This window comes from Nerophis ophidion, linkage group LG22, assembly GCF_033978795.1.
Source record: "Nerophis ophidion isolate RoL-2023_Sa linkage group LG22, RoL_Noph_v1.0, whole genome shotgun sequence".
NCBI classification, from domain to species: domain Eukaryota; kingdom Metazoa; phylum Chordata; class Actinopteri; order Syngnathiformes; family Syngnathidae; genus Nerophis; species Nerophis ophidion.
The window spans coordinates 21,339,922-21,352,578 of NC_084632.1; the positions used below are offsets into that span (position 1 = coordinate 21,339,922).

General features: G+C 44.4%; 2 protein-coding genes across 3 annotated transcripts in view; both read right to left on the reverse strand.

Moving 5' to 3' along the window:
• The window catches only part of dennd1b (DENN/MADD domain containing 1B), a 421,036-nt gene that overhangs the window by 235,775 nt on the left and 172,604 nt on the right, over positions 1–12,657 (reverse strand). The window lies entirely within an intron of this gene.
• LOC133540946 (dolichol-phosphate mannosyltransferase subunit 3-like) lies at positions 9,447–9,970 on the reverse strand. Its single transcript, XM_061884030.1, has one exon. The coding sequence runs from the start codon at positions 9,894–9,896 to the stop codon at positions 9,618–9,620; it is 279 nt and encodes a 92-aa protein (XP_061740014.1). The 5' UTR covers positions 9,897–9,970; the 3' UTR covers positions 9,447–9,617.

The following is a 12,657-nucleotide window of genomic DNA, read 5'->3' on the forward strand; positions in this document are numbered from 1 at the left end:
TAGTGTGTGTGTGTGGTAATTATTGGTACTTTAAATTAACGTAACTTTAAGATGAGGTAGATCGCCTGGACTTGGTCATCTGAAAAGTACCTTGTCTACTGAAAAAGTGTGGCCACCACTGTCGGTCCATCCATCCATCCATGTTCTACCGCTTATTCCCTTTCGGGGTCGCGGGGGGCGCTGGCGCCTATCTCAGCTACAATCGGGCGGAAGGCAGGGTACACCCTGGACAAGTCGCCACCTCATCGCAGGGCCAACACAGATAGACAGACAACATTCATACTCACATTCACACACAAGGGCCGATTTAGTGTTGCCAATCAACCTATCCCCAGGTGCATGTCTTTGGAAGTGGGAGGAAGCCGGAGTACCCGGAGGGAACCCACGCATTCACGGGGAGAACATGCAAACTCCACATAGAAAGATCCCGAGCCTGGATTTGAACCCAGGACTGCAGGAACTTCATATTGTGAGGCAGACGCACTAACCCCTCTCCCACCGTGAAGCCCCCACTGTTTGTCTATACTCCAGAAGTAGTCTCGTGTTTTTAGGAGTTTGCTGCAAAGAGTTATGAACTGGTTATGCTCTTATTTGAGGCGTGGATTTAGCCCGCCGGCCGCTAGTTGAAAAGCACCGGTTTATGCTCTGGCCTCACTCGCTGTCGCTCTTTATCTTGCCATGCCTGCCAAGCACAGCCACCGGGTCCAAGGCCTGTCTCTTGTTTTTTGTTTTTTTGATCGGAGACATCCGAGCTCAGAGTCGGGCTGCTCCTCTGCCATCGCTCACTCAATCTGTCTCCCAGTACCAGCCCCCAGGTTGGGTGTCTGCTGCGTCTGCTGCCTACTGTTGCTAAGACCTCGCCGTGGGGATCAGTCACTGATCCTCCCAACGAATCCACCCCACCCCCCTTTATCAAAACATAAAGCTGCCACCCCAGCACAACACAAGCATTGTCACAGACAAACAAGCAACAGTAACAATGAGCTATGACAGAAAAGGGGGGGTGAGGGTGTGCATTTGAGTGTAGGATGTATGTGAATTCCTGCCTGCTTCAAGGACTTTGCTTTCATGGATGGGGGGGTTAAGCATGTACATTTGTATAGGCGTACATGTTCGGGAGTGTGGGTGGCTGAGTTTGACTTGCCTATATAGTATGTGTGTTCACATGCCCAAATATGAAGTGTGGGGTGAGGTGAGGTTGGTGGAAGTAGCTGTTTTTCAGAATCTGTGATAGAATTGAGAAGTCAACAAAGACAGAGGGCTGGGTGGCAGAGGAGGTCTGTGTGTGTGTGTGTGTGTCGTGTGTGTGTGTGTGTGTGTGTGTGTGTGTGTGTGTGTGTGTGTGTGTGTGTGTGTGTGTGTGTGTGTGTGTGTGTGTGTGTGTGTGTGTGTGTGTGTGTGTGTGTGTGTGTGTGTGTGTGTGTTGGGAGGGGGTCTCCTTCTGTGTGTGTGTTCATGTGCGTGACTGTGTCTTGGCGTGTGCGGCTGTAAAACTGTCACACACATCAGAGCTGCCATCGCTGTGCGCGTCTGCTACTATTATTAACCACCATGTACGCACACCAATATGTTCCAGAGAGCCTTCCTTGGCACGCTGCATATGGTACACAAATCCAAACACACACACTGGGACTCGCTTTGCCTGCAAATAAAAACATTTGACTTGCCAGATTTGAGAGTTGTCACAGCCCCGCCCACATCAGGTATCTGCGCTTGAGTGACAGTCGAGGGACTGCAGAGACTCTGATCTCATACAGGACCATTGGGAATGTGCGTGCTTGTACGTGTGAATAATGTGACATACAAACAGCAGACGTGTGCTATATATATATTTCTAAGGGCAATGCAACATATAAGATTGCCATCCTGCTATATTGATATCATATATTGTGAGACATTTGCAGTCTTCTGTCTTTAGCCATCAAACAAACTGGCTATCTTATCCTGCTGAGAAAGTTCTTAGAATGAAGCCTTCTTCTCTATCCACCAGTGCTTGGTGATATACTCAGGGATTTAACAGAGGACTATTTTCATTTGTGTCACTTCCTAGAATGGACATTCGCAGAAATACAGCATTCTTAAGAATTAGGAAAAAAATCAATTAATCATTAGCTTTTTTCAAATTAATATTGTGTGAGTACAAAGTGTGCTGATATTACGCACAAGAGCACCAGACTACAAGAGGGACCACACACTACAGGAGCATGTTTCCAAGGCAAACTTAAAGGCCTACTGAAATTAGATTTTCTTATTTAAACGGGGATAGCAGGTCCATTCTATGTGTCATACTTGATCATTTCGTGATATTGCCATATTTTTGCTGAAAGGATTTAGTAGAGAACATCTACGATAAAGTTCGCAACTTTTGGTCAATAATAAAAAAGCCTTGCCTTTACCGGAAGTAGCAGACGATGACGTCACAGGTGCGAGGGCTCCTCACATCCTCACATTGTTTATAATGTGAGCCTTCATCAAGAGCTATTCGGAAAGAGAAAGCGACAATTTCCCCATTAATTTGAGCGAGGATGCAAGATTTGTGGATGAGGATATTGATAGTGAAGGACTAGAAAAAGTTTTTTTTTTTTAACAGGCGATTGCATTGGGAGTGATTCCTATGTTTTTAGACACATTTACTAGGATAATTCTGGGAAATCCCTTATCTTTCTATTGTGTTGCTAGTGTTTTAGTGAGTTAAATAGTACCTGATAGTCGGAGGGGTGTGGCCACGGGTGTGTTGACGCCAGTCTCTGAGGGAAGTCACGGCAGCTGCATGGACGGCGCAAGCTCCGCTGATTTCCGGTAAGAGGCGAATTTTTAGCACAATTTTCTCACCGAAACCCACCGGTTGACAAGTGGTCGGGAACCATGTTCGCTTGACCGCTCTGATCCATAGTAAAGCTTCACCTCCGGGAATTTTAAACATGGAAACATTGTGTGTCTGTGTGGCTAAAGGCTAAAGCTTCCCAACTCCATCTTTTTACTTTGACTTCTCCATTATTAATTGATCAAATTGCAAAAAATTCAGCAACACAGATACTACAGATACTGTGTAACAGCGCGATGAAAAGAGACAACTTTTAGCCGCAAGTTGTGCTAGCTAATATGTCCCCTCCAACCAATAATGTCACAAACACGCGTCATCATACGCATCGTCATTCCGCAACGTTTTCAATAGGAAACTCCGCTGGAAATTTAAAATTGTAATTTAGTAAACTAAACCGGCCGTATTGGCATGTGTTGCAATGTTAAGATTTCATCATTGATATATAAACTATCAGACTGCGTGGTCGGTAGTAGTGGGTTTCAGTAGGCCTTTAATTGTACCCCTGTCTGGCTGATTCCACATTGTGATATCAGTTCTATATTTAAATTGATTGGCACATGTTTCAAGCACTAAATAACCCATAATTGATAATTAATCTAAACTAAACACACAGGCACAAGATCAAGTGTCAGTCTTTATAGTTCAATGTTTTACTTAGGGATCCAACTAACAATTATTTAAATAGTCAATGAGTATTTTTATTAGTACACTATTAATACGATTATTGCTTATGATCTGCTATACAACCTATTCAGTGGCCGAGTGGTGAGAGTGTTCACCCTGAGATCGGTAGGTTGTGAGTTCAAACCCCGGCCGAGTCTTACCAAAGACTATAAAATGGGACCCATTACCTCTCTGCTTGGCACTCAGCATCAAAGGTTTGAATTGGGGGATAAATCACCAAAAATTATTCCCGGGCGCGGCTACCGCTACTGCCTACTGGTCCCCTCACCTCCCAGAGGGTGAACAATGGGATGGGTCAAATGCAGAGGACAAATTCCACTACACCTAGTGTGTGTGTGACAATCATTGGTACATTAACTTTAACACATTCGAGTTTGGCATTGAGTCCACAACTTGATTTAAACTACAACTGAGAAACAAATAATTTTAATTTTAATATACAAAATATATCACCAAAGTGTAAATAAACCAACAGACTGTCCTGTGAACATAACATTCAGTGCAAAAAATATTTGTATCCAATACTGTTGGGGTTAATTAGGTTACACTTCGGTACATTCCTGGCTGTCTATCAATTAAAATTGTATTAAGCATCTAGTCGACAATGACAATGTCAATGAATTTTCATACTGGATGTTGTCGATTATGTCGTCTAATCGTTGCAAGCGGTCAGCACAGTAGCAGAGGGGTTAGTGTGTCTGCCTCAAAATACGAAGGTCCTGAGTAGTCCTGAGTTCAATCCCGGGGACGGGATCTTTCTGTTTGGAGTTTGTATGTTCTCCCCCTGACTGCGTGGGTTCCCTCCAGGTACTCCGGCTTGATTGGCAACACTAAATGGGCCCTAGTGTGTGAATGTGAGTGTGAATGTTGTCCGTCTATCTGTGTGGGCCCTGCGATGAGATGGCGACGTGTCCAGGGTGTACCCCGCCTTCCGCCCGATTGTAACTGAGATAGGCTCCAGCGATAGGCTCCAGAGATAGGCTCCACTTATTCCTCGAAAGGAATAAGTGGTAGAAACTGGATGGATGGATGGACGGATCGTGGCAAGCCACTCTTCCAGACTACTATCATGTGTGACACAACAAGTGTTCAGCAAATAAATATGGTGACGACTTTAGTGATGCGGTTGTGGATGATATAATAGCCTATCCGTGCATCTCTAATACATACTTATTATGCCAGCCATTTATGAAATATTTTGAACTGTTACAGGCGTATTCAATAATCATGATAATATAAAAAATGTGACTTAATAGAATGTGGCGATAAAAAGGCATCCGGTGCTATCGAACATGGCGGAAGTGGAAATTGACGTCTCACACCACCTGGAGCACCTGACAGCCAAAGCCTTTTGCTACGGAGCCACTGCATGGAACAAATCCTAATTTTTGACCATTTTTGTGGATTTACCATTGGCCTAAGGAGAACTGGGACAGAGACTCTTACCAGGAGGTTTTGAGTTGGATGCGGGGTACTGTGAGTAGCTGCGGCCTACAACATTTAATGGCTTGCCCGTACGTGCATGCCGCTATGTGCATGTCACGTACGTAACTTTGGGGGAATATATGTGCTGTATTAGCTTTGGGGAGGTGATCTGCACTTTTGGGCTGTGGGTTTGAGTGTGTAGTGCAGGTGTTTGATTTGTATTGGCGGGAGGGGGGGAGATGTTTGTTAGGTGGGATTTATTTGTGGGATATTAAATAGAACCTTGATCGTGTTGTGGCTAATAGCTATATATGACTTGTGTTTATTTAGCGTTAAACTTGTTCCCAACTGAATATCAGGTCCCACCCGTGACTCCTTAAAGGCCTACTGAAATTAGATTTTCTTATTCAAACAGGGATAGCAGGTCCATTCTATGTGTCATACTTGATCATTTCGGGATATTGCCATATTTTTGCTGATAGGATTTAGTAGAGAACATCCACAATAAAGTTTGCAACTTTCGGTGCTAAGACAAAAGCCCTGCCTCTCCCGGAAGTCGCAGACGATGACGTCACATGTTGATGGCTCCTCACATATTCACATTGTTTTTAATGGGAGCCTCCAACAAAAAGAGCTATTCGGACCGAGAAAACGACAATTTCCCCATTAATTTGAGCAAGGATGAAAGCTTTGTGTTTGAGGATATTGATAGCGACGGACTAGAAAAAAATAAAAATAAAGTTTAAAAAAACGTGATTGCATTGGGACAGATTCCGATGTTTTCAGACACATTTACTAGGATAATTCTGGGAAATCCCTTATCTTTCTATTGTGTTGCTAGTGTTTTAGTGAGTTTAAAAGTACCTGATAGTCGGAGGGGTGTCTCCACAGGTGTCTTGACGCTAATGTATCAGGGGAATCGACGGCAGCTATGGATGGCACAAGCTCAGCTTTTCTCCGGTAAGAAGCGACAATTTTACCACAATTTTCTCACCGAAACCTGCTGGTTGACATTCCGTCGTGATTCATGTTCGCTTGACCGCGCTCTGATCCGTAGTAAAGTTTCAACTCCAGGAATTTTAAACAAGGAATCACCGTGTGTTTGTTTGGCTAAAGGCTAAAGCTTCCCAACTCCATCTTTCTACTTTGACTTCTCCAATATTATTTGAACAAATTGCAAAAGATTCAGCAACACAGATCTCCAAAATACTGTGTAATTATGCGGTTAAAGCAGACGACTTTTAGCTGTGTGTGTGTGCAGCGCTCATACTTCCTAAAAACCTGTGACGTCTCGCGTACACGTCATCATTACACAACGTTTTCAAGACAAAACTCCCGGGAAATTTAAAATCGCAATTCAGTAAACTAAAAAGGCCGTATTGGCATGTGTTGCAATGTTAATATTTCATCATTGATATATAAACTATCAGACTGCGTGGTGGGTAGTAGTGGGTTTCAGTAGGCCTTTAAGTTGTGTAGTGGCAGCGACACCCGAAGAACGTGGGTGCGTTTGTTACATGTTTGTGGTGTATTTCAAAACACTAGCATTGTTACTCCTTTTTGCTTCACCTGTGCGCTGTGTTGAATGCACAAAGAGAATTGTTCCGCCACAGTATTTCACAGTGCAGTAAGACCTCCAACACTAAGAGCACTCACGTACATATACCACCCTGTTTGCCTTTTTTCCCCCTAGACAACAGAAAAAGAGGCAGCTAATATATTTGTAGCTTTGCACAGAATGTGGCAGAGGGAGTGAGGGAGGAATGTGCTGCTAGCTTGGCAGACAGTGCTGTGCGTGTGTGCTGTTCATCATGAGTCGAGACAGGGGTATCACTCAGTGAGACAGAATGCTCTGGGATCCCCCAATGGACCATCACTACACCAGAACACTACAACAGCAGCCCTGTGCAGCTTCGCATCATGCCCCTGCAGAATAGCATGGTACAACAGGGACAGTCTTAGTTTTCTTAAAAATAGACCTAAACTTAAGTGTTATGTAAAAGTAGTTCATAGTCGACTTAACATCAGTCTTGGTGTTTCATTTTGGGTGTGAACTTCATAAGCAGTATTCACTCCCCATATGCTTTTAAATACAGATGAGGGAAGCAGAAGAGGATGGTAAAGAAATGCGAATGCACCGAGTGTGTGAATAACACCAGAGTGAGACGAAAAAACGCTGAAAATAAGATGGAGGTGAAAAGAGGAAGACTGAGGGAGAGACAGAGACAAAGTGAATGCCATAAGAAACGGAGCGATGGAAAGTTATTCAGTGTGCGGACACAGTGGTCAAGGAAGTCAGTTCATGCCCCTTTCCCCATGCAGCAAGGACTCGTCCCTCGGGGGACTCAGACTTTAAGCCGCTGCCCTGCTTTATATTCCCCTGGCTACTGCAGCCAGATCAATCTAGCTGGCTGCCCGACGGAACTCAACCTAGTTCTGGGCAGCTCGGGCTCTAGAGTCGGTAATACCAAGAACTTGGTTTAAGCAAGAATTGATTTGAACTACTTGTCAAGATACAATTTCTAAACCAATATTAGAAACAACCTTTTAACAAACATACAAGCATGTGTTAGGCCTTAACTAGAATCTGCAAGTGTTTCCCAGCAATGTGTGGTTGTGCTGTGGGGAACGTTTGAGTGAGCCCTACATCTGCTTTTATTTTTGTCATTTGTTTTATTGTTTCCCGGCAATGCAACTTTTGCTGCAAAAGGCTGTGCGTGCACAATTGCACACAAAAAAGACACAACTTAATATATAATGTAGCCAATATGTCCAATATAATACTTCCAATATGCTTTTGTTAATACATAAATCATATGCAAATCAAAAGCTGGAAAATCAATTGAATCTTAATAAAGTTTGACAACAGCAAGCCATATGTCTGAGCCACTTGATAACTTGAGATTGGTTGCAGACAACCACATTATATCCTACTGGGCATCTTCCACTTAAAAGTATAACATTTAAAAATAGTTATGTCTCTCACAAAAAGTGAGCACTAGAGATGCGCGGATAGGCAATTATATCATCCGCATCCGCATCACCAAAGTTGTCATCCATTCACCGTCCACCCGAACCAACATTTTATCAGGACCGTACCCGCCCGCCAACCGCCCGCCGAAATACATCAGAGGTTGTCCGCCTTTACCACTCACAGAGCTATTTAAACCTGTTTCACAGAGTAATGATGATAATTGGAACCGCTAACGTTCCCACGGCTATCCAATAGCGTTCATCCTGATTACAAGAATATGGGCGTGCTGTGAAGCCATTGGCTATGTACACCTTCAACAACATTTACGAACCGATTGTTGGCCCGGCAACATGTCGTGTACTGCTTCCGCAATCACACGTATGAAATTGAAAGGCATACTGGGTGATACAGAGTACACTGATGGTTGTGATATAAACAACTTTAACACTTACTAATATGCGCCATGCTGTGAAGCCACACCCAACAAGATTGACAAACACATTTCGGGAGAACATCCTCACAGTAACAAAACATAAACGCAACACAACAAATACCCATAATCCTTTGTATCCGTGACACTACTGAATATATTTTACACCCCCGCGCCCCCAACCCCGCCCACCTTACCGACGCACAGGGGTGGGGGGGGGGGTTGCTGCTAGCGGGGTGTATAAAATAGTCAGGCAGTGTCATGAATACAAAGGATTATGGGTATTTGTTGTTGTTGTGTTGTGTTTATGTTGTGTTACTGTGAGGATGTTCTCCCGAAATGTGTTTGTCGTTCTTAATTGGTGTGGCTTCACAGTGTGGCGCATATTACTAAGAGTGTTAAAATTGTTTATATCACAACCATTAGTGTACTCTGGGTCACCCAGTATGCCTTCTAGACGTGTGCGTGTTGACGCGGAAGCCACACACAACATGATGCTGGACTGACAAGCAGATCGTACATGTTGTAGTAGGCGACAAAGCCAATGGCTTCATAGCACGCCCTAATACTTATCTTATCTGGGTGAATACCGGCAGTCATTCAGGAGAATAATAGCGTCTCTTATTGTCTTCTTCGCTTTATAAATAAATAAATGATAAATGGGTTGTACTTGTATAGCGCTTTTCTACCTTCAAGGTACTCAAAGTGCTTTGACACTACTTCCACATTTACCCATTCACACACACATTCACACACTGATGGAGGGAGCTGCCATGCAAGGCGCCAACCAGCACCCATCAGGAGCAAGGGTGAAGTGTCTTGCTCAGGACACAACGGACGTGACGAGGTTGGTACTAGGTGGGATTTGAACCAGGGACCCTCGAGTAGCGCACGGCCACTTTTCCACTGCGCCACGCCGTCCGATGTTCTCTACTAAATCATTTCAGCAAAAATATGGCAATATCGCGAAATGATCAAGTACGACGCATAGAATGGACTTGCTATCCCCGTTTAAATAAGAAAATCTCATTTCAGTAGGCCTTTAAAGACGGAATTCCGACTTTAGACGGAAAAATTACATTCCTGGAGTTAAAAAAAAAAAAAAAAGGTCAAGAATAATAATTTAATCATGTCTGAATCAGGATAGAAGAATGTTCGGATGAGATAACTTGGTATTTCATGGATAAATGGGTAACAACATCACATTTGAAATTGCTTTTTAGAGTCTCATGTCCTGTACATGTCCAGATGTCTGCAAAAAATATATAGTTTGTTTTATTCTACATCTTTAATCCTTTCCTCTTCAGGTCCTCTTTAGCTTCTCTTATTTGCTTCTGGAGCTCCTCGGCAGCCTGGTCGCAGTCATTAAAAGTGGCCACCCGGAAGCCCACCGTGGCCAGAGAGTAGCAGCCGAAGGACACAAGCAGGTACAGCGGCATGGGCCAAGCCACCTCTCGGTAAGGACGCGGCACTTCCAAGTCCAACAGGTCGAACGCCACCACCGCCCAGACGGCCAAGACGACCGAAACGCCGAACAACCACTCCAGAAGTTTGGTCATGATGGCAGCAGCCGGCCTTTTTGCTGATGGCCAACTCAGTTTAGCGCGGACAGATGAAGTCAGAGACAGAAAGGCATCATGACACGGGTCTTAAATGGCACTTTGAATGGCAAAGGATACCGATCACAGAACCATGCATATCAAATATTTCCGGATGGTCCAACCGCCACCCGCCCGAATCTAATTAAAATCTATTTTTTCGTCATGTCAACCGCCCGACCCGCGGTTTATCCGCGGACTCCACGGATGAGACCGCAAACCGCGCATTTCTAGTGAGTACACACATTTCAGCAACCAATGTTATTATATTGAATTTATATGTTATAAATTCAATTGTGTTCTTCCAACTTCCAAGAGGCCCGGTTAACCAAGGAAGTGGCTCCTGCTTTGCTTCAGAATGTCACCGCACATGCTGAAATTAATGTTTCCATAAATGAACCGTAGCTTTCTAGTGCCAGCAGCACTCGTGCTACCATGATTATCATCGTATCATCCTGAGCCAAATAATGTATTTTTCGGAGTATAAGTCGCACCTGCCGAAAATGCATAATTAAGAAGGAAAAAAACATATATAAGTCACACTGGAGTATAAGTCACATTTTTTGGGAAAATGTATTTGATAAAACCCAACACCATGAATAGACATTTGAAAGGCAATTTAAAATACGTAAAGAATAGTGAACAACAGGCTGAATAAGTGTACGTTATATCAATGGTCCCCAAACACCGAGGCTAGATTGGTACCGGGTCGCAGAATATATATATATTTTTTTGTTATGAAATTAACATAAAAAACACAAGATACACTTACAATTAGTGCATCAACCCAAAAAAAGTCCCTTTTTCATGACAAAACCCCCCCCCCAAAAAGTAAGTGACAGAATGTGACGTATGTAAGAAAGTGCGCTTGTTTATGTCTCTGTGAGAAGCAGAGACAAGAAAGAGGGGGAAATGCATGCAGTGTAATGCCAGCAGCTAAAAGCAACTGCGTGAGAACATATACTCGAATATCACGATAGTCATTTTCTATATCGCACAGAGACAAACCCGCGATGTATCGCCCAGCCCTACATGCAGCACATCACCCTACAACTACAGTACATATGCTGTCAAGCTATCTGTGTACAAACAAAACATGAAATTTGCGCTAATACTTTACAATATGATTGTTCATGTTTTTCAGTCAGGACAGATTGGCATCCTATCACATTGTGTTGTGCATTACGAACTCAAAACCCATGTAGCTGTTGATGCAGTAGCTCGTTTATGGCTAATGCCGTAGCCATGCATGGTAAGGCGATGTGTTGCCACAGTCGAGAAAGTGTTCGTCCATGTTCGCTGTTACAATAACACCATCACCACAGCCTGGTTATTATACAGGTTACACAACGTAAATTAAGTATTGTTGGCAGTTTTGGATGCATTTTAAAGAGGTTTAGAGGGAGAATGGATTGGTCCCATTAGCTGGATTGCGAGTTACCTAACACAAGACGATTAATACAAATTAGAAAGCAAAAAAAAAATTGTGTTTTCTTGACTCATAGGATTGTAAGGTGTTCCCAGTCAAATTCAAGATAGCACACATTGTCCATGAATTTAAGTACTATTTCTGTCACAGTTTGTTGGTGATGAACCCCAAGATGCAGAGAGGGCAGGCTTTGTCCAAGAGAACATGATTTAATGTTCAAAATAAAAGGTAAAAAACACAAACCAGGATCTAGGTATAGCCAAAGCTGAAAACAGGAACCAGCAAACAGAAAAACTGGAAACAGCTAATGGCTAACAAGAAAATATGAAACAAAAGAGCTAGGAGAAAGCAAACTACAAATAGCTAACAGGAACAGCTTACCGCTATGACGACAGCGACAAAGACAAGTAGTAGCAAGACAGGTAGTACTGTAACAATATCGAAAATACAGATAGTGGTGACATCGACACGACACGACAATACTCCAACACCGAGTGGAGGACAAAGCAGGTTTAAATAGTACCTGGCTGATTGACACCAGCTGTGGCCAAGTGCCAATCAGCCACAGCTGAGGGGACACAGCACTCAGGGAGACAAACAGGAAACAGAACTAAAACAAGAACGCTGACAGGAAATACAACCAACACAGAGGAAAAATTAAAACACAACCAAACTGTCAAGGGCAAGCCTGACAGTAGCCCCCTTCCCATAACGGATACTAGACGTTCTAGAAACCCTCCCTAAAAAAAACAGTCCAAAGTCACAGGAGGGTGGAGGGAGGACAAGGAGGTGGGCCACCAGGACAAGTGTCCCCGCAGCCAGTGGGGAAGAGTCAGGTGGCGACGGCGAGTTGAACGCCGCCACAATTGGGGAGGCGATCGCCCATGTAACGACCACACCCGTGGCCGTCGAGAGGATGGTGGCGTCGTCTGTTGCTGGCCCACCGGAGATGATGGCGCCGCCGTCTGTTGCTGGCCCACCGGAGATGATGGCGCCGTCTGCTGCTGGCCGACCTGAGAGGATGGTGGTGGCGGCATCTGCTGGCCCACTGGAGAGGATGGTGGCGTCTGCTGGCCCACCGGAGTGCATGGTGGCGTCTGTTGGCCCACCGGAGTGCATGGTGGCGTCTGTTGGCCCACCGGAGTGCATGGTGGCGTCTGTTGGCCCACCGGAGTGCATGGTGGCGTCTGTTGGCCCACCGGAGTGCATGGTAGCGCTCTAGGTTGCATATCCACCAAAGATGATGGCGCCGTAGTTTGCGGACCCACCAGAGATGATGGCGCCGTAGGTTGC